General features: G+C 47.6%; 1 protein-coding gene across 1 annotated transcript in view; it reads left to right on the top strand.

Annotated features, from left to right (window-relative positions):
- The first annotated feature begins 457 nt into the window (after positions 1 to 457).
- LOC146859663 (astacin-like metalloendopeptidase) overlaps positions 458 to 27089 on the top strand; it is a 139011-nt gene continuing 112379 nt past the window's right edge. The window contains exons 1-3 of the mRNA XM_085646725.1: positions 458 to 579; positions 8547 to 8571; positions 21700 to 21801. Of these exons, the coding sequence (XP_085502851.1) occupies positions 511 to 579; positions 8547 to 8571; positions 21700 to 21801 (196 nt within the window). The 5' untranslated portion in view covers positions 458 to 510. The remainder of the gene's footprint in view (positions 580 to 8546; positions 8572 to 21699; positions 21802 to 27089) is intronic.

The following is a 27089-nucleotide window of genomic DNA, read 5'->3' as shown; positions in this document are numbered from 1 at the left end:
TCATCTTCTTCTTGCTTCACACACATTCCTGTGCGCTGTACACAGCAGCGATTGAGCGTTAAATACTCATTTAAACTTGCCCTGGTTTCCACCCCAGAGGGGGCCGTGCACTCTCTCAAGTTCCTCTTCCTGTTTCTGTAACTAATCCTTTTCCCCATGTTCAAGTGTCTCCTGACCTGGCCGGGGAGTGACAGGTTCTGACGATTTGGTGCACACCGTTCAGACTGACGCATGCTTAGGGCATGACCTCTGACCCATGGCCGCTGCAGGACCCGGGGGCTATCGATGGAGTTCTCCAAGGCGTGCAGCCGCACACGTTTCTGGGTAGCAGGACGAATCTGTTGCTGTGGGGCTGTGAGATGACTGACGTCTAACCCCCCCCCCCACCCCCCTCCTCCTCCAACTGCTGTTATAAGGCCACCCCAAGACCCATGAGAGGTAGGAAAGGAGTGTGCAGGGGGCGAAGAGAAGAGACACTCCGAAGAGGACATTATCCTGAGACTGTCGACCATGGGCGTCCCCACAGCCATCGCCATTGTGCTGTCTGTGCTGCATCTCACGCTGGGCAGACCCGTGGAGGTAAGGAGGGGGTGCCCCCCTTATATCTGACAGCTCACGCCCCCCAGAGAAGCAGCCACACTTTATGAAGTCTAGAGAGAGCTGGAGCGTCGCGGTTGGCCTGCTAGAGACACCTGACACCTGATGCGTGGCCTCCAGGCCTCCTCAGGGCTTGGGACCAGCGCTTAGTGAACTGATAACTGAATGATAAATCGAGGCGCTACGAAATGTGGCAGCCTGGAGTTGCATCCCCTGGTCCCGGCAGTGGGGTTTACAGTGTTTTTGATAACAGGCAGAGAGCTCTTGGAAAAAGATGGGCGCTGGAAGTGATAAGGGGTGCTCCAAGGGGTGGATCAGTGTGCTGGGGCTCCAGCGTGCGGATGAATCGTTGAATGCTGGAGGGAGGGGTGTGCTTGGGCTGTGTGCTGAACATGAGAGAGGGCTGCGCGGAGGGCACCTGGCAGGGTTACCAGCAGGGATTTGGTTGTAAACAAGTACATTTACCAAGAAACATACTGCTACGTCTGCTTCACACGGTGAGCTCACTCAATGGCGCACAATTACTTCAGTGGTGCACACACGGTCAGCACTGAAGCCAGGGCAATGCGCAGCGCTCCAGATCCTCGTGAAGCACTTGTGGGAAGTGCACCGAGGCAACTGCCCACTGGGAAAGGGCACATATTAATGCTCTGTTGTCATGAGCAAGATGTGTTTTTTGCCATTTAGGAGTCATGGGCAGGTTGTGCTTAGAGGTGAGCCGTGCATGTGTGCACCGTGCACAGAGGAGGTATGCAGGTAGTGCATAGAGCTCAAATTTCGCTAGACTAATTCCCCACTAATCTTGTTTGAGTTCCTGTGTAGAGTTCCGGAGTAGAGTGCTACCACTGAAAAACGATTTGGCACCTCATCAGGGGTAGAAAGCGCTACATAAATGCAAACCCTTCCCTCTTCTGTCCCTCCACTCTCCTTCTTCAGTCCAAATAAACTCACATGTGCCCCACTCAAATTAATGTTACATCTCCCTATGCAAATCCCTATATAAAAAGGATCAGTGGTGAATTAGTATTCACCATGAATCGTTTTTGGCATGCAGAGTAGGGTGCTACTCGCCAAAAGCGCAGCCATGATTCGGCAGAAGTAGTAAGCGCCATATACATGCAATTACAATTACAATAAAGCTGCATTGTGAATGTGTGCGCTGTGCACTCGAGGAAGTGTGAAGGCATCGCAGTGTGCGATGTGCACTTGAGGTGGTGTGCAGATAGTGCATGGAACAGTATTGTTCACGAGCGCGTTGTGCACTCGAGGAGGTGTGCAGGTGCGCATAGAGCTGTGTTGCGCATTTGTGCACTTTGCACACAAGGAGGTGTGCAGGTAGCTCATAGAGCTGTGTTGTGCATGTGTGCGCTGTGCACACGAGGTGTACATGTTGTGCATAGGGCTGCGTTGTACACGTTTGCATTGTGCACGCAAAGAGGTGTATAGGTTGCGAATAGTAGTGCGTTGTGCACATGGAGGTGCGAAGGTAGTGCCTAGAGCTGTGTTGTGCGTGTGTGGACTTTGCACACAAGAGAGTGTGCGGGTAGTGCATGGAGCAGCGTCTTGAATGTGTGCACTGTGCACACGAAGAGGTGTGCTGGTAGCTCATAGAGCTGCATTGTGCATGCATGCGCTGTGCGCAAGAGGTGTGCAGGTTGCGCATAGGGCTGCTTCGTACACATGTGCACTATGCCCACATGGAGGTGTGCAGGTTGCACATAGGGCTGTATTGTACACGTGTGCACTATGCCCACATGGAGGTGTGCAGGTTGCGCATAGGGCTGCTTCGTACACGTGTGCACTATGCCCAATGGAGGTGTGCAGGTTGCGCATAGGGCTGCGTTGTACACGTGTGCACTATGTCCATATGGATGATGTGCAGGTTGCGCATAAGGCTGCGACGTACACGTGTGCACTATGCCCACATGGAGGTGTGCAGGTTGCGCATAGGGCTGTGTTGTACATGTGTGCACTATGCCCACATGGAGGTGTGCAGGCTGCGCAAAGTACTGCGTCGTCATTTACCTCGCTCAGTGACAGGGGCACCTGTTGTAACCATAACCTCACATGAAGCTGGTAGTCAATCAATCCTATCTAGGTCCCTCAATGGGGCATATCTATTTGCAAGAGGAATGGAGGTACTCATATTTGGGCACACCTTTTGGGCATTGTCACATCTTTTCCTGAGAAAGACTTACATTATGACTCTGGATCTTTGGTATTGGCCCCCGTCAGGATAGGAAAAGTGAACTGGGATGGCCTGAATTCCTGGGATTGATTCTTGTCTGACTGTGGATCATGGCCCTTGTGTGCGACAGGTGTGTTAAATTAACCACAATACAATCCCCCACCTATCTGTTTTTTGTGGCACTCCCCACCCACCCCACTCTTCTAGCCATGATAACACGGGAGCTATTTGACATCCATTTAGGCATTTATCAAAGATCTGTCCAGCCAGTGGGTCACCTGATGTATCAGATCTACGGTTGTCTCCTTAGTGCCCCTTCTTGACAAGTGGAACACCCACCAAAATGGCCACTAAGGGTCCTGACTCGGGGGTAGGTTTAAAATATCAGCTCTTTCTTCCAGTTGGGAAGTGGGACTGGAGGAGTTTGGGCCCTGATTGGCCTGGGGATCTATCTGATCAACAAATAATAACCCTTGCGAGGCTACTGCTATACCACTCCCCTCCTCCTTGTTGTATTTGGAAGCTCTCTGGCTCCATTGAAGCTTGTTTTTCCCAATGGTTGTTTTTTATGCTCTGGGTCTGGCTGCGAGCTGCCCCTGTCGTAAATTCTGGCCACTGATGGCTTGCAGCCCATTGCTAGTTGAGGGTGCTACAGGTGCAAATCTACCCTGCTGTATATGCCCCGCTCCCTCCTTCATCCCAGTGAGCTCTAAAACATGGCTACCGGCTAAGTGGCGGGCGTAAAGCTCATTAGACTGACAAAGCCAGGCTTCCACCTTCTCGAGCCATGAGTTAATGGGAGCTAAAAGTATCTTTAGCAGATCTTCCATTTTTAGCAGCAGTTTTGACAGAGTCTGGCTTGAATCCACCTGATCTAGATCAAGGACAACTGGTACCGCGGACTTTTTGGGAGCCAGCGGGACTTTTTTCCCCCCTCCTCTTCTTTTTGACTGGCGGTTCCAACATAAATGTACCTTCCACTTAATTGCCCTCTGATAAGTGCCATCTCACTTTGTACATCTATTGACAAGGTGCCGCTGAGGGGTAATGGGCTATGTGGAAGATTAGTTATCTCCAGCGAAAGTCTCCTTTCGTTCAGGGCGATTTCATTCGACAAAACATTTGCTGCCCTGGCCAAGGACATATAAAGAGTAGTAACGGAACCCCCTCCACTTCTCGTGGGCATTGTTTGCTTTCTCTTTCCCATTGTCTTTCACAAACCATGCTATATGGAGCTCCACAGAACAATACCTTGAGTGAAAAATCCACGAAGCCCAGGGGTCACAGGGTTGGCCCAGTCCAGCCTCTTCCTGGCTCTGACAGGGGCAGACGGGCCTGCCCTTGGCCCGATCTTGGCACTGGCCCGCCTACGTGTGTCCCGTGCTGCGGGAGACTGCCGCGGTTCTTGTCTGCTCGCGTCAGCACAGGTGAGGGCTGGGGGACCGAATCCCACCCCAGCAGCAGCAAAAGCAACTTCTGTGGCGTCCCGCGCTGCGGGAGGCTGCCGTGGTTCTTGTCTGCAAGTGGGGCTCCTCCCCCTCGCTCGCATCAGCACAGGTGAGGCCATTCATTTTCAAGGGTCATACCCTGTTACAGCGACAGTGTCAGCATTTGTGGGCAACATGATTCTCACTCATGCTGATGGTGCTCTGCTAGATCACCATGCATGCCTTGGCGTGACCTCCTACATATTGCAGCACACATAGAGGAAATCACCTCTTTCTATTTTTTTGTTAATTATTTTTGTGCAGGAAGGTATACCTTCCTGCACAGAAACAATATCCCCCCCAACAGGCATCCTTGCACCATGACACAAGGGTGCCTGCGTAACGCATGGCAGTCGATTGTACGCTGGAGCAGGGGAATGCACAGGGATGCGTCATATTGTTGTAAATATGACATATCCCTGTGTTTTGAAAGTGCCGCAGTGCGGCCCAGCCAAAGGGCTTGCAGTGCCGCACTGCAGCATTTTCTTGTAAATAAGCCCCACTGTTTTTCATGTAGCTTATGTAGACTGTAGGTTTAGGACTGTGTTCCCATGCACATACTATGTGGCTCACTTCACGGTCATCATACAATGAGTGGACTCTACTATAGTCCACATGTATGAGGCTGTACAATTGGCTAGCTGTAGGAGAGAGACACACACACAGTCATAGCACACTATGTTTCCACACCATGTTAATTGTTCCTGGTAAAGGAGGACTATTTGCTACAGGTTGTTGGCATTCACACTGTTTTGTTTGTACTAGATGTTGTTCAATGCTGTTTGTTACACATAGGTATATACATTTTCTGTTTGACAATTAGTAGCAGATGTGATTTAAAAGTTTTGATGTTTACTCTGACTATGGAATAAAAATGCATACATGCATACACAGCAGTCGTGCTCATATATTAATTTACATATATTTGTACACAGTTACCTGCCATTATTTTGTGATGTCAAAAAAGTCACGTATGCATCAATGAAATAATTGTTAATAATATGCTTTCTCCGTCGTGTTGTGGCCACTGATGGAACTGTTCAATGTGGCTCATATTCTACCTCATACTCATCGTCCAGCGGTTCCTTCTCCTCATTGCCATCTGCCCATGGTACATTTGTCCTGATACAAATATTGTGCAATATGCAGCAAACAAGAATCATTTCGCACACTATTTGTGCAAGTCCAGCAATCGGCCCCCAGACATATCCAGGCTCCTGAAGCGGGATTTTAGTGTGCCGAATGTCGGCTCAACTGTCAACTGGGTTCTGCTTAGGGCATGATTCTATCTCTGCTGGGGTTCTGTCTGTTTCTTTTAAGAGGAGTCATCACCCATGGCTCCAGAGCATATCCTTGGTCAGCTGCAACGACAGGAGGGGTAAAAGTGGTTAAGAGGGGTTAAATTAGCTAAGAGTCATGACAGGGGAAGGCCCCACATTCATGTCCATTCGGTTATGTGTCCTCAATGATTCATACACCCTGGTGTCTGTAAGAGACATGCTATGATGCAAGTAGGAATTGGATAATACTAGCACTGTGTTACACATACAGGTGTGCTGTCCTCTGTGATTCACTTACCATTTGTCATACTTGTGAGTGCCAAAGCCACGACAGTGATGATTTGTCACCAGTAAGGAGAGTAAATTAGCCATTGAGTAGACACATTTCTCACAGTAATCTATTGTGTCTGTTATTGGCTCCTATTGCCATTCCTGAACTGATACCTGTCTGATTTTACAACCTGTAGCTGTAGCAGGTGATGTGGTGTACTTCAGTCACACATATTTGGTAGTGAGAGTTGGAGTCAATGTTGTTCAATGTGTACTGCCATGTGAAGGAAAGTGAGTGGATATCAATGTTGGACATGACAGTGTACACATGGCAGTGCTCAGTGTCCACTATGTTGAAAGTACACAAAGGGTTTGAGATATGTGGGAATCTTGCACTGTACCGTGCAACTGGTAGACTGACTACACCCCAGTGCCACAGTGCTTGGGGACAGCGTAGGATATACTTTCCACATCATTCTGCGTCCAGGGTTCATTGGCTGCTCTGGCAAAAAATGAGCAGCATTGCTCCAGAGGACTGATAGAGTGGTTTGTGCACTGCTAAACCACGTGCACATCGGATGTGATGTATGTATGAAATGAGTGATGTTATGTAGCATGGTAGACACGATCTTGTGAAGTTATAATATGACTACAGTTCTCAGTTTCATAGGTCTGGGATACATCACATGCCTCGTGACCATGGATTTACCTGTGGACACACAGACTAAAGCCAGGGAATCCCTTCCTTCAACACAGTGTTTGGACGCAGCTTTTCACATAGTGCTGCATTGGTGAGGCTCTTTCACGCTATTGAATGAACACACACGGCCTCATATAGCAGTTATTGCTGCTGGGCAGCACTGGATGTTATCTGGCTACACTGACTTGCATCCAAAGTAAAGGGCTGGAATGAGCCATATTCCTAACATACATCACATCCATGCTTTGTCTACAGCTGCACTATCACATAGTAGTGACTAGCATAACATCCCCCATTGCACCATAGTGCATGAGTAAGTATTGTGTCCTCAAATAACTTAAGGCTTTGAGGGGGATAATCCTGTGCCAAATGCAAAACATCTATGCTATTTCCTCCTTCTATATGTCCTGCGGAATGCAGGACACATCATATTTGGACATGACCAAGAGACATGGTTATGTATCCTCAATTCATGTCCCCTTCAGAGGCAAACTATTTGCAACCAGTCCTAGGGTCCCTGAACTTTGGATATGTGGAAATGTGTGAGATCTGCATGGGAAAAGACACTGCAAGGCCCATGAAACACATCCTTAACATAGGGTGAATGAATGCAGCACTTTGCTCTGGCTTGCCTTACTTCTTATTTATGAGGCCAGGCAAGGGCACGCAGGCTGACTTTACATTGCCTTGTTGATATGAGTTGGAGTCAGGCTGACTTTGCATTGCCTTGTTGATATGAGTTGGAGTCAGGCTGACTTTGCATTGCCTTGTTGATATGAGTTGGAGTCAGGCTGACTTTGCATTGCCTTGTTGATATGAGTTGGAGTCAGGCTGACTTTGCATTGCCTTCACCGGAGCATCATGAACAGTGATGCTGCTGCAGTGCAATTCACTTGTACATGTGGCCCACAGTGGAGTAGGTGGTTTCAACATGTGTTACTTAAAGGATTTTGTTGCACATATGCCATGAAGTATGGTACAAGTATCTAGGCCCACACCTTCTACATCTGCACTGTCTCATTCAACCCAACAATAATATGACAATGTATTCCAAAGTAGTTGACTGCCATGTGGTCTGTCTTGTGCTTGAGAAGTACTTACCAACCAGTAGGCCATTCCCATATGTCTCATTCTGGAAGCGCTCTTTGATAGAGGAATACCAGAAGATGAAGGAATCATGAACACTACCCGGGTACTTTGTGAGGACATTGATGAAGAGGCCCAGATGGTCCATGATTGCCTGCACATTTATAGAATGCATGTGCTTCCTATTGCAGTACAGGTGTGATGTAGCTGCTGGAGGCACAAGTCGCACATGGGCGCAGTCCATTGCCCCCAACACACATGGAAATCTTGCAATGGCATAAAAGCCTTAGATTTTTTTCCTGTTAGTTCTGCTTTGTGTTGGGGAAGTAGAGGTATTGGGGTGTGAGGCTTATAATGGCATCCAGGACGGAGCAGAGAAACCTAGAGACGGATGCCTGGGATATTCCTGCCACTCTGGCTGTGGTGTGTCGGAAAGTTCCAGATGCCAGCATGTGTAGGACAGCCAGTAGCTTGGCCTGTAGAGATGCTGGTGCACCGCTGGGGATGTTGGATGCAGCCTTGGTGTAATCTGGGACAGAAGGCAGACAATGGACTCCCTCCTGAGCCTGTACATGGCAAAGACCTCCCCTCCCTGAGGTAATGAGGGTTGTCATCTGGTGGTATGTCTCCTCCTATCTCTTGTACCTATGTGAACCTCAATTCCCTGTGGTGAGTTAGAGGACTGATGTGTGCCTCAGAGCCTCGTGGTCAGAGTTGCTAGCCCGCTACTTGGGCTTTGTGTAAATTCAGAAAAAGTGCTCCTGCCATATGGGCAGAAGAGCTTTCAGCATAATATCCCATCTTATGCAGGGAACGTTCTGGCCTGTTTTTTGCCTTGAGAGCTGCCGGCTTAATAAACTGTCTGGTTGAGCTTAAACTAAAAACTATTGAATTATGTAGGTACAGATTGTAATACATCTCTCTTGTTTCCTATACAGTTGACCCTCAGTGAGCAAATAACTGGTAAGCAAACAAGAATACCTTTACATAAGAAATGTACATTGAATGTCGTTGCTGATAAAAAGTTTTTATTTTACATTTGAAAACTAAATTGTACTCTAGTGGCTCAGGTTGTAAACAACATATTCTCTCCCTTAGCTCTGTCCATAGACTCTCATGCCAACATACAACCATGTAGCTCCCCCCATTCCCTCAGTCTCTGTGTCAAAATCTCCCTTGTTTCCATTGGTTGTATTGTTTATGAGCATCTTAGATATCATAGGGTGGCTCAGATGTCTTCCTATCATCATCCATCCAGCAATCCAGACATTGCCAGCATTCATGCCACCGACGCATTCGTATACTCTGGTTCACCTGTGGTCTGCGAGTTTTGCAAGTCAGCCAGAATAGATGCCCATGCTCTAAGATTGTCTTCAAGTTTTTTATCCTTTCGGACATGCTCCATTCAGACCACTTCCGCAGTCGCCCACTCACACATGTCTTTCAGCAATGCCCCAGCCCACGGGAGCGTGAGGTGCATTCACACTATTACAATGCCTTTTTTTTGCTGTTACCAATCCCAACAGTACAAATCTTTGGCTTGAATTTTTATTTTTGGGGCAGAAAGCAGACCCTGTAACACCGTTCAAACCTCTCTGGGCACCACCCAACCTGTAGCTCCTTCTAAACATGCAAGTATAGTCTCCCAGTAGGGTGTCAGGGTTGGACAGGTCCATGCTATATTTAGAAATTCGGCCTCAATTGTTCCACAATGGAGGAACACACTGGAGTGGTCCGGGTAGATTCTACTTAGAATCCGTGGGGTAAGGTATGTCTAATGTATAAATTGCATTGAACGAGTTTCAATCGAGCATTAGAGATTACACCCGGACCCCCTCATGGACTCTTATTCATTTGCGCTTCGTTAGAGGTTTCCCAACTATAGCATCCCACTTCGCTTGCACAGGAAGAGTCCCTCCTGTAAGGTCATCACAGAGGGCCCAGCATAGATGAGACACCAGTTGTCTACCAACTGCCATAGAGAGCATTAGTTTTAGTATATTAGGAAGGACGCCAAATCTCCTGAGCCATGTGTGAGATCTTCCCATATTGCAAGAACTGCCCCGCTCCCAGAGCGAAGGAGGCCTCTGCCTCCCCTGCGTTATAAAGCGTCCATTGTCATAGAGGTCTCCCATTAGCTGGCACCCACCCTCCTGCCATCTCCGCACTGACATGGAGTTTGCTATGCCCAAGGAGGGTTTCACTACCTACAAAGGCGTGCTCGGGGCATATGCCGCACATCGTACCACTCTTCAGACCTTGGGCTCCCATACAGCGGCTACATGCTGTATAATGTAAGGAAAGGAAGTAGGAACTCCAGAGCCTAACATCAGGAGTTCTGGTAAATAGTGGTTACTGTACGTGCCTGCTAGGAGTTGCTTTTCCGGTTATCGTCATCATACAGCCAGTGGACCGCATGCTGAAGTTGGGAGGCCATTTAATAGAGCTCTAGGCAGGGTACCCCAAGCCCCCCTCTTCCCCATGTCCTCTGTAAAATTGTTAGAGGTACACGGTTGCGTTTGGAGGTCCACAAGAGTTCCACCAGCAGCCCATTGAATGCTTGGAAATAGTGTTGAGGGTCTCTGTATAGGGAGTGTTGGGGTGCGTATAGGCATCAGGGCAGAATAATAATTTTTACTATTGCTATTCGACCCATAAGGGACAAAGGTAAGTATTTCCAAAATCTTATGGAGCCATGTATACACTCCATCACTTTACCCAAATTAATTTCGAGATAGGAGGGGTTCGCAGTCGCCAGTCACATCCACAGATTCTTAGTTCCCTCATTATCCCAAGGGAGCCACGCTATAGGCATTGCTTCCTTCAGACCCAATGCGAATCTCCCCAATGGGATTAGTTTAGATTTCCCTCGGTTTAAATGAAGACCCAAGACTTCCTTGAACCTTCACAGCACAGTCAGAAGGATAGACATCCATTGTGCCGGTTGGCGAATGTACACCAGGGTATTGTCGGCATACATGGAGACCACATGCTTAGTCTCAACGAAAGTTATCCCCCATATACCCAAATCTTCCCACAAGGCAGTGACCAGAGATTCTACAGCAGCGTTGATAAAGAGAAACCCTGGCGGGTGCCACAGCCTAGTGCAAATGATTTAGAGACTATTCCCTCAGCCCGAGCAGTTGAACTCATTTGAGGAAACCGAGCCCACCCCAATCTGCTGCATAACCAACCAGATACACAACAATTCCAGAGCATCAAAGCCTTGCTCTATGTCGCGGAGTGCCAGGGCATAATCATCTTCCATGAGGCATGGAGCATGCCAGACATGCGCTAAGTGCCGTAAATTATGAGTGGTGCTGCTTCTCTGGATGAATCCGGCCTGATCTTTGTATATAAAGTTAGGCATATGCGGAAGGAGTCGGGCTGCCAGAATTCCACTCAGGATTTTCACATCCAGATTCTAAAGAGAGATCAGTCTATAAGAACAAGGCAGCAAGGGGTCTCTACCAGGTTTTGGTATGATAGCCACCACTGTTTCCTGCATGGAGGCCAGTAAGGACTGAACTTTCAATGCCTAATGATAGACCTCTAAGAGGAACAGACCCTTGGTAAAACTCTGCCGGGAGACTATCACTTCCAGGGCTCTTTGCCAGTTTGAGACACTGTATGTCTGTTAACAGGTACTCCCTAGTCATCAGGTCCCCAGCGCAGCCTCTGACTCTGGTTCCAACCTTGGCAGTGCCATAGAAGATAGGAAGTCCCTGACAACTTCCTGTGGGGGGAAAATTTGTTTCCCATACACCATGGCCAGATGCGTAGCCATGCCCTCAAGGATCGCCTGCTCGTTATACACTATTTCCCCGCTGTTGCTTTGACTGTGCAGTATAGGCATCACAGGTGACTCGCGTTTCACAAGTCAGGCAAGCAGAACCCTTGTTTTATCACCTTCCATAGGCAAGCGTTGCTGATACACAATATATGTGAATTTTTCTAGTTGCTGCTAGTTCTCCAGTAAAGCTTCTCAGGCAGCGCATCACTCCCCCATAACATGGGGGGCTGTAGGAAGCTCCGCCTTTAATTTGCCCAGCTTTTGTTCCTGCAGTCGTATATCTTGTTCCAACGGTCGGCTTACGCAATACATTGTTTTTATACAGACCTTTCGAAGGATGACCTTCATGGCCTCCCACTCAAGTGCCTGGCATGAAGAAGACCCCCATTCCTTCTCGAAGTAGCAAGACAAGTTATCCTAAACCGTAGCTGCAAAGGGGTGGTCCGACAACGCCTCCGCCCTAAGACACCATAAGGGTATTGCAGGTCATTCGCGGGCTCTCCAAAAACACAGAAAAACAGGTGAATGGTCAGAGAGGTACCTGGGGAGATAAGGTATCCCTCCACTTCAGGAGAAAGCTCGGATGAAAGGAAACAATAATCAAACTGGCTGTAAGTGCTGGCCGCTGGGGTATGGCATGAAAACAACGTCTTGGTAGGGTCGCGATCCCTCGAGACATAACACATCGTGCCTTGCTAGATGTCCCTCAGTGCCCTTGTTATTCGATGTTCAGTATGTGCCCGGGGGTTCACTGTGTTATACCCCATCCGGCATGTAGTTAATGTGACCTGCCATGATTATTGTTGCTCCAGTATAGCCAGGAAGAAGTTAGGGCAGTCAATATTAGGGGCACATGCATTAAGGATGCATATTTCCTTTCCCACCAGCTTACCATGTAGAATAACATACCTTCCCTCGGGGTCTGCCACATGATATAGGTGCTGAAACAGAACCGCTGGAGCTACCCATATGAGAGCCCATGTGCAAAAGCCCGAATAGATAGCATAGAGCTGTGCTCTCCACCTCCGCCGTATACATGACAGTAATTCTTCCCACACATGCGTTTCCTGCAAGCATGATCGCCACCTTATAGCACTTCAGATATGCAAACCCCTGCCTGCGTTTCTCTAATGCTGCTATACCCCGAACATTCCACGTGAGCAGCTTTGTTACGCAGAAAGCCATGCATCATTAAGCACTTGCATCTCCTCACAGCCCACCTTTTGCATTGCCACCACCCATTGGGACCCCTTCGGCAATGCATACATGAGAATCAGACCCATAGACATTGGAAACACCCTGAACCCTCACAAAACAAGTACAACATGATCAGACCCAACAGCCCTCCTCGCCTTGGGCATTACCGCCAAACCTTCTTCCACCCTAATGTAGTGGAGAGCAAGGATTCTCGTGTGCCGCCCGAAATCCCAAAACATATACAAATGGTTGGTGATCCTGCAGACTCCTTACGTGAACCCTCTCCAGGTGACAGACTGGATCTGCAAAGTCACTCATCATCACCAGGTGGTGCTATACAATGTTATTGAGTGGAACCACGTGGTCCCTGACATTGACACCATCCTTGGGTGCTGATATGTTATTTTGTTTTTGATTCACTGTTTTTCATTGGAAATTGGGACTTTTGGGAGTATGTCCTCCTCTGTGGTGTAAGAATTTAAGCATTGCAGGATTTGTGGGAAGCCACTGACATGCAGATGGAGTGCTTTGGGGTTTGGGTCAATCAGATGCTGGCAAGTCGTGTGAGTTGAGGAAAACAAAAGGGGGGAGTAGAGAGGTCCCACTCAACCTGAGTGGTGGAGGTGGATACGTCCTCCCAAGATTCAATCAATAAACATAGTGATCCACCCACAGGTATATGTGTATGTCAGAATTTCCCCGGAAAAGGTGTGGATCCCCACAATGGTGGAGAGTACACACTAGTTGTTAAAATACCCCTCACACACCAAAAGGGCCCTTGGTGTCAGGCTTCATCATAGGCGTCTTCCTGCCCCTCTACGGGACGGGGCGTGCTACGACCTACGTATGCGTGCGCGTGAGCACTTTTGTTATGAGACAACTATGTGTATTGTAGGGGTGTGAGAGGAAGGGTCTGGGGTGAATGGAGAAAGTGAGATAAAAAATACCTGGCTCGTCGGTCTAAAAGACTTTAATATACCTATGAGCTGGTATTAATAAAAGGTGGGGGGAGGAGGTGTGTGTTCCTCAATGAGCTGTGCCTCCTATGTCTGCCGACATGTTTCGAAGCTCCCTAGGCTTCTTCTTCAGGACCATAAGGATCCCTCCCTAAACTCACAGTGGCATGTAATAACGTGAAAAATTAATAATGAAAAGAACTTTGCGTGTAAAGGAAAACTGTTACTGAAAGTGTTAAGTATATGTTGCCTCAATGGGTCTTTATGGCCAATATACCTGGAAAGAAACACATAAAGAGGAAATAAAGTCATATATCCTCTGCTAGATGTACAATCCATCGTGAGCATTCAGTGACCTGAAAAAAAGTGATAGAACTAGTCTGCTTTTATCATTAATCAGCTTGTGTGACGTGTCTCAGTGCGACGTATGGCAAACAAAAGTACACTGACAAAGAACAAAACACACATAAAACATAAAGCACACACTGTAGAAAATAGAACAACACACCAATAATTGTTCATGTCCAATATCTATATGCTGGCCATTGCTTGGTGGTAGGGCAACAAAGGTAAACATACTTGATTTCTGTAAATTATAAAGCGTCATGAGCCTGATGCACGGGTGGTTGAAGTGCCTGATAGGCTATCTATAAAAAGAAAAAAGTAAAAGTACATCCCACAAGGGTTGGTCACAGATGGCAACAAAGTCCTCCTGAATGGGAAGTTTTCCTATTTCGGCTGTGCCGTACTTACGACTCCCGGGATCACTGCCCTCCTGAATACAACCTCACCGTGTGACTCCGTAGGACAAATGAGTCCAGGGTGGAGGTCGGTTTAAATACCGGATTCGACCGGTATTGTTAAATGGTGCTGGCGCGAAACAAATTAGTGGAGCATGCAGGTGAGGTTCCGCTAGCTCCGCTGTGAGTGATCCGGAACCGGAAGTGTCCGGGTCCGCGTAGGTAAACAAACATACAGAAGTAACCCACTACGAACAAGCCGTAATCATCTGTATGGCGCTTCGAAGTAGGAAGGGAAATCAATCTGATTGTGACACAAACGGCTGTTAATACTGCTGTCATAAGCCAAAACCCGGGAATGTTCCGGTTTTTAGTAATGTGCGATCGGGGCGTCTAATGTGAAAAAAAGACTAATTCAGATTGGCAAAACACGCAGAGGAGTGTATCCTGGGGAGGAAGCAGAAATCTAATTTACATCAATATTCATGAGTTCATTCATTACGTGGTCCAGCCCATAAGGGGAGGAGAAAAACAGCCACAAGACTCACACAAGAACTCAAGATTGATATTCAGAATTTGGAAGTACGACTAAAGGCCTATATTTCTCCCAATATCCTCAAGAAACGGCTAGAGGAACTAAATCAAGAGATTACTGAATTTGAGATGACTCTGAAACAGAGCAAATACAATAAGTTGAAGAAGGATACTGCACGCTTCAGTCATGAACGTGTATATCCTTATACGAGAGATGACTATGTTGCGAAGAATCAGGACTATAACTCTGACGGAGATGCCTCAGATACCGGTTCTGATAACTCAAATTCGAGTAGGGGAAGTGGCAGACGTTACAATAGGGTAAGGGACAACAAGAGTCAGCGACCTTTTTACCCAAGAGGGAGGGATTGGAATGGCTATCAAAGACCACCTCCGTACCCCCCCTATATGTACGGTCCACCACCGATGGGGGGATCTTTCCCTCATTGGATACCACCCCCACAGGAATATGACTATAGTTACCAACCCCCACCGCCTTTTTTAGGGGCACGCCAGGGACCACGAAGGGGCCGGAACAGAGGGGCCTACAACGTTCATTGGTCCACACCGGAAGTCAAAACCCCTCGAGTGTCAACCAGGAGCATGACCAGCAGCACGCCATCACTCCCATCAACCAGCCGGAAGTGAGTTTGGTGGTGAACCTAACCAACCTGACATTAACATCAACTCAGAATAGGGTCCTAGAAAAAGGACTGGGTTTCGTACCTACGAATCATTTTGGTAAGTTCAAAGCCTCCACAGAAATGACCGAATTTATTCGAAAATTGAAATTGAAGGCATTCTTCAAAGACCAACCCATAGAGATGGATAATAATGACACAGGGTTACGCAACAAGTCCACCTTCGTCCCTCCTGATTCTTCACTCCCTGGTGAACTCCTGGCCTTTGAGAAGGCAGTGATGGGAGAAATCCAGGGTTTTTCAGCACATAATAGTGCAACCTTCCAGAACACATCAAGGGAAGAGAAAGAGGCAATACACCAACTGTCTATGAACCAAGATATCGTAATTAAACCTGCGGATTAGGGAGGAGCCATTGTACTTCAAACAGAAGAAAATTATGACAACGAATGCAGAAATCTCCTAGAAGACCGTAGGAACTATGGCACTCTGTGTGATGACCCCACAGAATCCATTAGGGTGAGAATTACATCAATGGTGGAAGAGGCAGTGGCACACAACTGGGTCTCTAAAAAAGAGGCTGAATTCCTTATCAATAAATGTCCGAGGATCCTCTATTTTTACACCATACCTAAGATCCATAAAAACCTTGATCATCCCCCAGGACGACCAATAGTTTCCGGGATAAATTCTATCTTGGAACCTTTATCCAAATTTGCGGACGCATTCCTTCGTCCTTTGGTGTAGGCGACCAGTACCTATTTGCGCGATACCAAGGCAGTGTTGCAACTACTGAAGGATATCGAGTTTGACCCCACAAAGAATCTCCTCATGGGACTCGATGTGGAGAGTCTGTACACCAGTCTCCCTCATGATGAGACCATGGCCATCAGTGAGGAAGTCCTATTCACTATGAGTTGGGACTATCAGACACCCCGTAGTGTAGTGTTAGAATGTATATCATTGGCACTTGCTTGTTTCCGGTCCAGGGAAGGCATGGCTTGGCAGTTCGGGCTGGACTGTTCCCATAAGGCACAGGGTCAGACTGATTTGCATATGGCCATGTCTGAACTGGGGTGGCAGAGTGGGCTAAAGAACGGTGATGGATAAAACCCAGATCTGTTGACTGGGTGTGAGTGTTTGATTGGTTCTGATACTCCGTCCATCACCACCCCCTTTTGTATCGCTTTATTCGCCATAAGTTGGCAGGGTATGCTCAGACGTGAGTCCCTTGCTCACTTTGCCACTGGATTCAAGCAAGCCTGGCTGAAGATGGCTGAAATGCCAGAAACCGGTCCTAGGAAGCTTGTTTCCGGTCCAGGGAAGGCATGGCTTGGCAGTTCGGGCTGGACTGTTCCCATGAGGCACAGGGTCAGACTGATGTGCATATGGCCATGTCTGAACTGGGGTGGCAGAGTGGGCTAAAGAACGGTGATGGATAAAACCCAGATCTGTTGACTGGGTGTGAGTGTTTGATTGGTTCTGATACTCCGTCCATCACCACCCCCTTTTGTATCGTATCATTGGCACTTACCAAGAAATTCTTTATGTACGCCAATACTTTTTATGAGCAAAGACACGGTACCAGCATGGGAAGTACATTTGCTCCAAGTTTGGCAGGCCTTTATGTCCATCACCTGGAGGCAAACAACATTTTGAATAACATCAACCCTTTCCTTCATCACATCAAGGTTTGGAAGAGATACATCGATGATGTTCTCGTGATATGGGAAGGTGATAGTGACTCAGCTGAATCCTTCTTAGCATGGCTCAACCAACAGAATGCATTTCTCAAATTCACACACACAATATCATGTGAGAACTTGGTGTTCCTGGATCTTAACATCTACCCTGAGGAAGGTACACTGAAGACAACTACACATTTGAAGGTTACGGCCAAAAACTGTCTTCTACTATTTAACAGCTTTCACCCTCGACACCTGAGAGAGAATCTACCCTACGGACAATTCCTCCGCCTTCGGAGGAACTGTACCGAACTACGAGATTTCAGGCAACAGGCCACTGATTTACGTAGTAAATTAATTCAACGCAACTACCCTGAAAAAATAGTTGACAAAGCAATGAAGAGGGCAAGGTATAACAATAGGGAAGCCCTATTGGAAGACAGAGTGGAAACACTAACTGAAGAAAAGCCCATATGTGTTACCACATACAACACTCACTCCAACCAGATCACAAAAATAGTGAACAAACACTGGTGCCTCTTGAACAGCTGCAATTTCAACTTCGCGAAACCGATGTTCGCGCACAGGAGGGGTACAAATTTGAAAGATATGCTCGTACGGACAAGACCAAGGCTAATACCGAGGAGTATACCTGAAAGGACACTACCCCCTGTACAGGGACATAACCCATGCGGGAATTGCAGTACATGCCATCTTACAAACAGGAGTACACATATCAAGTTCAGAAATGGCAATGAATGGGACCAGAGGAGCTTCACCAATTACAACAGCAAGAATGTAGTATACCTAATCACCTGCCCCTGTGGATTGGAATACGTAGGTATGACTACTAGACCTGTGAAAATACGTATTGGGGAACACAGAAGTAACATCAGATGTAGGAGAAGCACAACAAAGATGTCCAACCATTACCTAACCACAACACACGGAGTGGAAACCTGCAATAGACAGTGATAGAGCGACTGGAAGGAGAAAACGGCCTTTTTGTGAAGGAACAATGTTGGGTGTTCCGTCTGGGAACACACATCCAGGGACTTAACGATGAGATCCCATGGAACCAGTTCCACCGATGAATAAGGAATACACTTGAATAGCTGGAACAATACTACTTCATTCAGCTTGTCATCTATGCTGCATGGATGGCTGACCTCCTGTGTGGATAGTGAGAATATGGGTTCATATGTTCCAATTTATGCCTCCAGTGTTGAACTATCCACAGACTAAACCTGAGGGTATGTATATACCAGTCACCAGTGAATAACTACCCACGCAAGCACGTTTTTGCACATCTTGGGAACACGAGCAATCCCATAGAATTGAGAACCTCATTCAGCCTGCCAAATATGTTGAATGTATGACCTCTTGTGTGGTTAATGAGTTTTTGAGTTCATGTGTCCAAAAATGATTCCTCCTGGGTTGAATCATCACCAGATGATAATTTAGGGAATATATGTACCTATCACCTGAGAAAGACTAACCTTTTGAATTTATTTCGGCACATCCTGGAAACACTAGCACCCCCACATAATTGTGAGCAAGTTATTCTTTGTCCTTCCCTGAATATGAAGAAACGGCCAACATCGTGCCTTTCTATCCCATACGTGTGTCTAGACATGGAGAAATATACGAAGATTATTACATGGTTTTGGCGCTTCTGAACGCCTTTCTCCTCCCCTTATGGGCTGGACCACGTAATGAATGAACTCATGAATATTGATGTAAATTAGACTTCTGCTTCCTCCCCAGGATACTCTCCTCTGCGTGTTTTGCCAATCTGAATTAGTCTTTTTTTCACATTAGACTCCTCGATCGCACATTACTAAAAACCGGAACATTCCCGGGTTTTGGCTTATGACAGCAGTATTAACAGCCGTTTGTGTCACAATCAGATTGATTTCCCTTCCTACTTCGAAGCGCCGTACAGATGATTACGGCTTTTTCGTAGTGGGTTACGTCTGTATGTTTGTTTACCTACGCGGACCCGGACACTTCCGGTTCCGGATCACTCACAGCGGAGCTAGCGGAACCTCACCTGCATGCTCCACTAATTTGTTTCGCGCCAGCACCATTTAACAATACCGGTCGAATCCGGTATTTAAACCGACCTCCACCCTGGACTCATTTGTCCTACGGAGCCACACGGTGAGGTTGTATTCAGGAGGGCAGTGATCCCGGGAGTCGTAAGTACGGCACAGCCGAAATAGGAAAACTTCTCATTCAGGAGGACTTTGTTACCATCTGTGACCAACCCTTGTGGGATGTACTTTTACTTTTTTCTTTTTATAGATAGCCCATCAGACTCATGACGCTTTATAATTTACAGAAATCAAGTATGTTTACCTTTGTTGCCCTACCACCAAGCAATGGCCAGCATATAGATATTGGACATGAACAATTATTGGTGTGTTGTTCTATTTTCTAGAGTGTGTGCTTTATGTTTTATGTGTGTTTTGTTCTTTGTCAGTGTACTTTTGTTTGCCATACGTCGCACTGAGACACGTCACACAAGCTGATTAATGATAAAAGCAGACTAGTTCTATCAATTTTTTTCAGGTCAGTGAATGCTCACGATGGATTGTACATCTAGCAGAGGATATATGTCTTTTTCCCCTTTATGTGTTTCTTTCCAGGTATATTGGCCGTAAAGACCCATTGAGGCAACATATACTTAACACTTTCAGGAAGAGTTTTCCTTTACACGCAAAGTTCTTTTCATTATTAAGTTTTCACGTTATTACACGCCACTGTGAGTTTAGGGAGGGATCCTTATGGTCCTGAAGAAGAAGCCTGAGGAGCTTCGAAACATGTCGGCAGACATAGGAGGCACAGCTCATTGAGGCACACACACCTCCTCCCCCCACCTTTTATTAATACCAGCTCATAGGTATATTAAAGTCTTTTAGACCGACGAGCCAGGTATTTTTTATCTCACTTTCTCCATTCACCCCAGACCCTTCCTCTCACACCCCTACAATACACATAGTTGTCTCATAACAACAGTGCTCCCACGTATACGTAGGTCGTAGCACGCCCCGTCCCGTAGAGGGGCGGGAAGACCCCTATGATGAAGCATGACACCAAGGGCCCTTTTGGTGTGTGAGGGGTATTTTAACAACTAGTGTGTACTCTCCACCATTGTGGGGATCCACACCTATTTCGGGGAAATTCTGACATACACATATACCTGTGGGTGGATCACTATGTTTATTGAAGTCGTGTGAGTTGACTGCGCCTATGCATTCAAAGGCTATATTGGAAAGTGAGGCGAAGTTCTGGAGGCATCTATCGGGAAATCTAAGTTGAGGTCCGCGTGGAGGTCTAGGGGTCAGGAACATTGTCACACCCATTCAAGAAGTCTGCCTTTAGCCATCATATGAAGCATGAGAGATCCAAGAGCTCTTCTTCATCTTCCTCTTCAGGGCCACTCTACAGAGTCTACCTCGGGCAAGTTTTCCTCCTCTAACTTTCAGGATCCAGTCTGCCTCCTGGAGGTTTGTTTAAGGAATCCGTAGGAGCCGAACCATCCATCAGAAAGCACATTACCAGGAACCATGTCTACAATAATACGTGATGAAGCACCTCTTATCAGGGCTTCTCAGCTGGGCTCTATCTTTTTAAGGAAACAGTACCAACAATTCTCATTGGGGCTTTTGTACCTTTAACTGGGCAGTAGAAATATTTTATATGAAGGCTTTAATACTTTTAAGTGAAAATTACAGACATATTGCATTAGACCTTCTGTACACTTAAAAGGAAAGTACCAAACAGTTTTCAGTTAGGTTCCTGAAATGGGCAGAACCAACACATCTGATCAGGCCTTCTATACCCTTCAGTGGACAGTAGCAACTTTGCATAAGAGCTTCCTGTAACTGTAAGTGGGCAGTACCAATGCTTCAGAAGGAGGCATCTATAGTGTTAAGTGGACACTTCCAACATTTTACATCAGGGCTTCGGGTGAGGTGAACTTGTCCAACACTCTTGAGCTTCAATATCTTTACATGGCCAGTATGAACATTTCTCATCATGTCTTCTGAATTGTTAAATGGACATTCTCAATCCTTCATAATGTGGTTTCTCATCAGGGCTTCTGCACAGTACCAACACATCTAGTCAAGCATTCTGGGCCTTTTTAACAGACAGTTACATAACTTCTCAAGAGAGCCACCAGCCATATGTGTGAACATTACCAGCACTTTTCAAAAGGCTTTCTAGACATTGAGTCTATTGTAATTACAGTGCCAGATTTAGTTCACATTGGCCCACAAACGCAGTCCTGTGCTCCACAGAGCTTTAACAGCAGTCAAGCAATAAGGTGCGGTTGACGTGAAGGAGTAACTACTTGTGTCAGTGAAGAGTGAGGCTGTATGGATGTGGATTCACTTCTTAGAATCTATGTGTGATTCTGGTGCCTTTGTGAACACATTACGGTCACTATGAGCCCTGAGTTGATGTAAGGGTGCCACATTCTCTAACGTGTTCTCACATCAAGTTTACAACACTTGTTACATGTCACTTTCTCCCTAGATTCCAGGGTGCTGGGGCAGGTCCTACAAGCCCTCAAGTCTATCCCAGAAGACTGCAAGGAGGCCCAGGACATTCTTAGGACAATCATAAAGGCACAGAATGGTGAGTGACTGAGAGCAGTCGTCTGTACTGATGAAGAATAAGGGGAGGAAAGGCTCAGAAGAACAGAGTAAGAAAGGAGGGGAGCAGGTGAAGAGAAGGTGAGGGGATAAGGGAGGGAAGGGCTAGAGAAGTAATAAGAAAGAGTGGAGGAAGAGAAGAGAACTGTGGGTGAGAGGAAAAGACTACGAAAAAAAAAACAGGAGAGGAAAGAGGGGAGTATGCAAGGGCAGAAGTGGTAAGGAAAGCAAGGAAGACACAAGAGGGGACGAGAGAGAAAAGGGAGAGGAAAGGAGAGAGACAAGAGAAGAGTGGAGTAGAAAAGCAGAGAAGATACAAGATGAGCACCGTGGATCGGGACAGGGAGCCTTTGCATGTTCCTCACACGGCTGTGTGATGCAGCAGGTGGAGAAGATGCAAAGTGTGCAGACTGTCAAGCAGTCCTGGACACTTAAGAAGTGCAAACCGCCCATCTCCCTGCTCTGGCCAGCCCCGCCCGAGAGCCATTGAAAACTAAGATGACAATAACGATACGTTGTTATCATTTTTGTTTTCCTTTCGAGTAGTGGGACGATGCTCCTTCGCCTTAGCAGAGGAGCCGCCACATTTTACCAGATTTTCAAAACGGAAGATGACGCGATGATGCTGTTTGATGGCATGACAAATTCTAGAAAATTATTATTGTTTCCATTCACAATAAACCATTTCAAATTCTTAGCTAAATCAAGTGTCTGATCTACAATTCTGACAATCACATAACTCTTAAATAGGTTCTGTGAAATGTGTGTCACACAGGGAGAAAGTGTGACACACAATTAGGAAAAGTAAAACCACATGAGCATAAGCAGCAGTGAATCAGGGATCGCCAAGGAGAGGCCCAGAGCTCGCCAAGGGGTATCTCTTCAAAGAGAGGACTCAAGGGTGGTCATCAGAGCAGGGGACAGGCAGCTCCAGACCGAGACAGCATCCACGTCTCTAGATTAGAGCCAAGAAAAACCAAGCCTTAAAAGAGAGAATAAAGAAAACTGGAGACTACAAACAGAGAGAAACAGAAGCTAGTAGAAAAGAGCGAGAGAGAGAAGAGAGCAAGTGAGCAAGAGAGCGTGAGGAAGAATGAGGCGAAAGATAAATACAGAGACAGGAAGATGGGAAAGAGACACAGAGACATAGAGGGAGTGACAAGAAGAAAGAAACAATCAATCAATCAGGGTATTGTATCGCGCAGCTACTCACCCGTGAGGGTCTCAAGGCACTGGGGAAGGGGGGCTGCTGGTTGGACTGGGTGGAAGATAATTCGAAGAGCCAGTTCTCGAGGTGCTTCCTGAATTGGGTCACTAACGTGATAGCCTGAGGTGGAGGGGCAGGGTGTGCCAGGTTTTGGCAGCGAGGTAGGAGAACAACATTCCTCAGGTTCTGGTTTCGTGGATCCTGGGGATGGAGAGGAGAGCGAGTTAGAAGGATCAGAGTTGTCTGGCGGGTACGTGGAATGCGTGGCAGTCGTTCAGGTATGTTGGTCCTTCATCGTGTAGAGCTTTGTAGGCGTGAGTGAAGAGCTTGAAGTGATTCTCTTGTTGACTGAGAGCCAGTGGAGTTGTCGGAGGTATTGCGTGATAAGGCTGCGTGGGGTATGTCGAGTACTAGTCTGGCTGTGGCGTTTTGGACGTTCTGTAGTTTCTTCAACTGTTTCTCTGTGATGCGGGCATAGAGTGTGTTAGACCTGACATCCTTGGCGTGGGTTTTTCCCCTATCCTTTGCCTCTGCTACATGGATTTTCGATGCTGTGCTGGATTCCGTTTTGCTGGTTTAGATGCTTTGGACACTCTGCCACTGCTAATCAGTGCCAGAGTGTAAGTGCTCCCTGTGTAAAATATCGTATTGATTGGATATACCTGATTGGCATATCTGTATCACCATGAAGTCCCTAGTAAAGTGCACTGTGTGTGCCAGGGCTGGTGATGACAGATGCTACTAGTGGGTCTGCAGCGCTGATTACGCCACCCACCTGTGTAGCCCTAAAACAGTGTCTCAGGCCTGCCGCCGCAGGCCTGCCTGCAGTCCCCGGACTGCCATGTCCCCCTGGCCAGTGTCCACACTGGCCGGGCCTAACCCTTCCCTTTTCATACACGTCAGTCATCCCTATGGAAGGCCCAAGGTACCCCCCTGGGCAGGGTGCAGTGTATGGAGAAGGTAGAGCATGTACTAGTGCAGGTAACATGTTCTGGTAGTGAACACCGGCCATTTTGTGTGTTCACTACTGCAAGGTTATCTTGTTCCATAGGCTAACATGAGGGAGGCGGGTGCCAATGGCTATCCGCCTATCTTCTCATACGAACAAGATAAGACATGAGTGTTTGATATCCCTGAGCTCAGCATTTAATAACACATCTTTTAGGAGAGATTGTTTTTAAATCCTGAGTTGGAGAACAGTACTTTTTAGAGAGTCGCTGTTCTCTTGTCTGACCCTTCTGTGTGCCTGGGCGCGCTTGTGGATTGACTGTCTGGTTCGAGAGTGACAGGGGTTGGGGATCCCCCGGGAGGTTGGCTGAGTCAGCCCTCTGCTGAATAGCGACGATCGCAAGGAGAGTGGAGGGAGGAGATAGCACCTGGGATTGAATAGGGCTGTGCCTGCCTGCCACTCTGCTGGCTCCACCACCTGCTGGGCGGCTGACGACCTTGCCCCTCGCTCTGAAAAGAATGTAGGAGCCAGGAAAACAAAGTGCTCCAGCAACACCCAGAACTGGATCAGACCGGGCTCAGGACCCACTTGCACAAAGACTTCAAAGACTTCTAGGGGTATAAGTACAAGACCCCTGACAACAGATTTTTAGATTCGACCATCAAGAGGAACCTCTGCTGAAAGACGGACCGCTGAAGAACTAAAGGAAGATTGCCGTGCTGTGTGCTCTAAAGGCTGACCTGTTCTGCTGTGCAACTGAAGCTGAGGAGGAGAAGGGGTCTTGCTGTGTGCTGACCCTATCCACTTGACCAAACAAGACTTTGCTGTGTGCTGTGTCTTCAACTGAATCTCCAAGGGCCTGAGAAGAGCTGGCCTCCTGTTTCGCAACCCAGGGATAGAAAGGTTGCCAAGAACTCAAGACTCTGCTGTGTCCCACCTGCGCTGCTGTGTGCCGCAGGGACCGTGGACTGTTCTACCAAGCTTCTCAACATCTGCCTGTGAGGTGGGCTGGCTGCTCTCTGTCTTGCTGGAGAGTACCGCACCGAGCCGGGCCTGACACCGGTTGCCGCATCAAGAAGATCGACGTGCTCATCGGCACGTGCCTTGCCGCGACCCGGAGGCCTGAAGCAGACCGAGAGTCGTATTTCCCTGCTCTACGAAGCCGCGCAGTGAGTGGCTGACTCCGGTGACGTCGACATCGTCACTGGGGGCTCGTCGAGGGAGTGGTGGAATCCTTGCATCGAACAGCCCGAGGAGCGCTCGTGCAACGAGCGCAGTGACACCGCCGGAGCAACGTAGCTGCCTAAAACATCGAGGGCCTACAAAGTGATTCATTCTCCGTGAGTATCGAATCACTCAAGAGACTAGAGACTATCGTCTGACGATCCCGACCAACCAAGAAAGCGATTGTTGTGTAAACCTGTGATGCTTGATTTCAACTGCGGAAACTAGATAAAGATATATTATTTTTGATATAACTCACCTGTGTGGTCTAAGTTTGTGGTGTGCGGAGGGGGGATCATCGTGGTGTCTACGTGCAAATACCTTACACATTGCCTTGGGGATAAGCCTGTCTGCTCGAGCCAAGCTACCTAGAGGGTGAGCAGGGGTTATCTACCGTGTGTGTCCCTGTACCCTGACTAGAAGCAAGGGTCCCTATTTGGTCCAAGGTGAATACCTCTGCCAACTAGAGAACCCCAGATCTAACATTGGTGGTCAGCGGTGCGGATTAGAACCAGTATTTGCACTTGACCTGCAGTGATTCTTCGTACATCACTAATCTAGTAAGCAGTTGCATCGCACGAAGTTTTAGCGAAGACTATTCTTGGAGGATCGACGAAGCATCATGTCTCTGAATGGAGTAGGTGAGGAGTCGGAATTGCAATTTGAAGTAGAGAAGTTGCTCACGTACAAGAAGGAGCACCTAAAGCAATTCTGCAAGCAGCTTGGATGCCCAGCGAAGGGCAGCGCCAACAGGACGGAGCTACAGAAAGCTCTAAGGGCCTGGTGGGAGGCCAAGAATGGCGCAACCGAGGAAACTACTGAAGGGGATGGCACACCGGAGCACGGATTTGGATCCGATGACCTGCCAGTGAATAGGCCAGCGTCGAGGGCTGGCAGCGCCCATTCCAGTAGGAGCCTCTCTCCAGAGGAGCTGGAGGAAAACCAGAGGGTTAGAGCCCACGAGATTGAACTTTTTAAGCTCAAAGCTCAAGCGGAAGAAAGGAAACTGCGCCTTGACAGTGAGAAAGAGGCGGAGGAGAGGAGGAATGCTCTTGCTTTGGAAGAGAAGAAACTCCAGTTGGCTCATGAGTTGAGCATGAGGGAGCTGGACATTAAAGCCAAACAGGTGGCGTCCAGTCCGAATGGTGGCAGCGCACAACCAGTACAGGCGGGTAAGGTATACATACCGAAAGATTTGGTGCAGAATTATCAGAAGGGTGAGGATATCTATGCGTGGTTTAGATCCTATGAGCTTGCCTTGAAGATGAATGAAGTGCCTGAGAAAAGTTGGGGAGCAGGATTGTGGAAGCATTTTGAGGCCTCTGGGAGGGATGTTTTAGCACCCTTAGAAACAGCAGGGACCTTAACCTACCCCACGATGAAGGAGGCCTTATGCCTCAGGTATGGGCTTACACCAGAACAGTACCGACAGAAGTTTAGGAACTTCAAGAAACTTGATTCGAGTACGTGGGTGGAGTGTGTGAGTATGTACACGCGTGCACTGGAAGGTTGGATAAAGGGCAGCAAAGTTACTGATTATGTGGGGTTGTGTCACTTGATTAGTTGGGAGCACTTGAGTAGTCTATGTGTTCCAGAGCTGCGCCAGCATCTTTTAGACAGCAAGTTAACTGATCCCAGTGAGCTTGCTAAAGAGGCCGACCGCTGGACTAGCACCAGGGTCAACAAAGGGGTGGTAAGTATGCCAGCCAAGGGTGGACAGGGTCCCCAGCAGAAAGGTGGGGAGGACAAGGGTAACAGTAAGGAGTTCTGTAAAGGGCCCCAAAACAGTTCCCAGGAGAAGGAGTCCCAAGCCCCCAAGCCGAAGAGGTCCTGGCCCCCTAAGGGCAACAGACCACCGCCTACTTGCTATGCTTGTAGGGAAGTGGGGCAC

Source organism: Triturus cristatus, chromosome 3_1 (assembly GCF_964204655.1).
Source record: "Triturus cristatus chromosome 3_1, aTriCri1.1, whole genome shotgun sequence".
In the NCBI taxonomy this organism is placed as follows: domain Eukaryota; kingdom Metazoa; phylum Chordata; class Amphibia; order Caudata; family Salamandridae; genus Triturus; species Triturus cristatus.
This window is presented reverse-complemented; position numbering and strand designations above follow the sequence as displayed.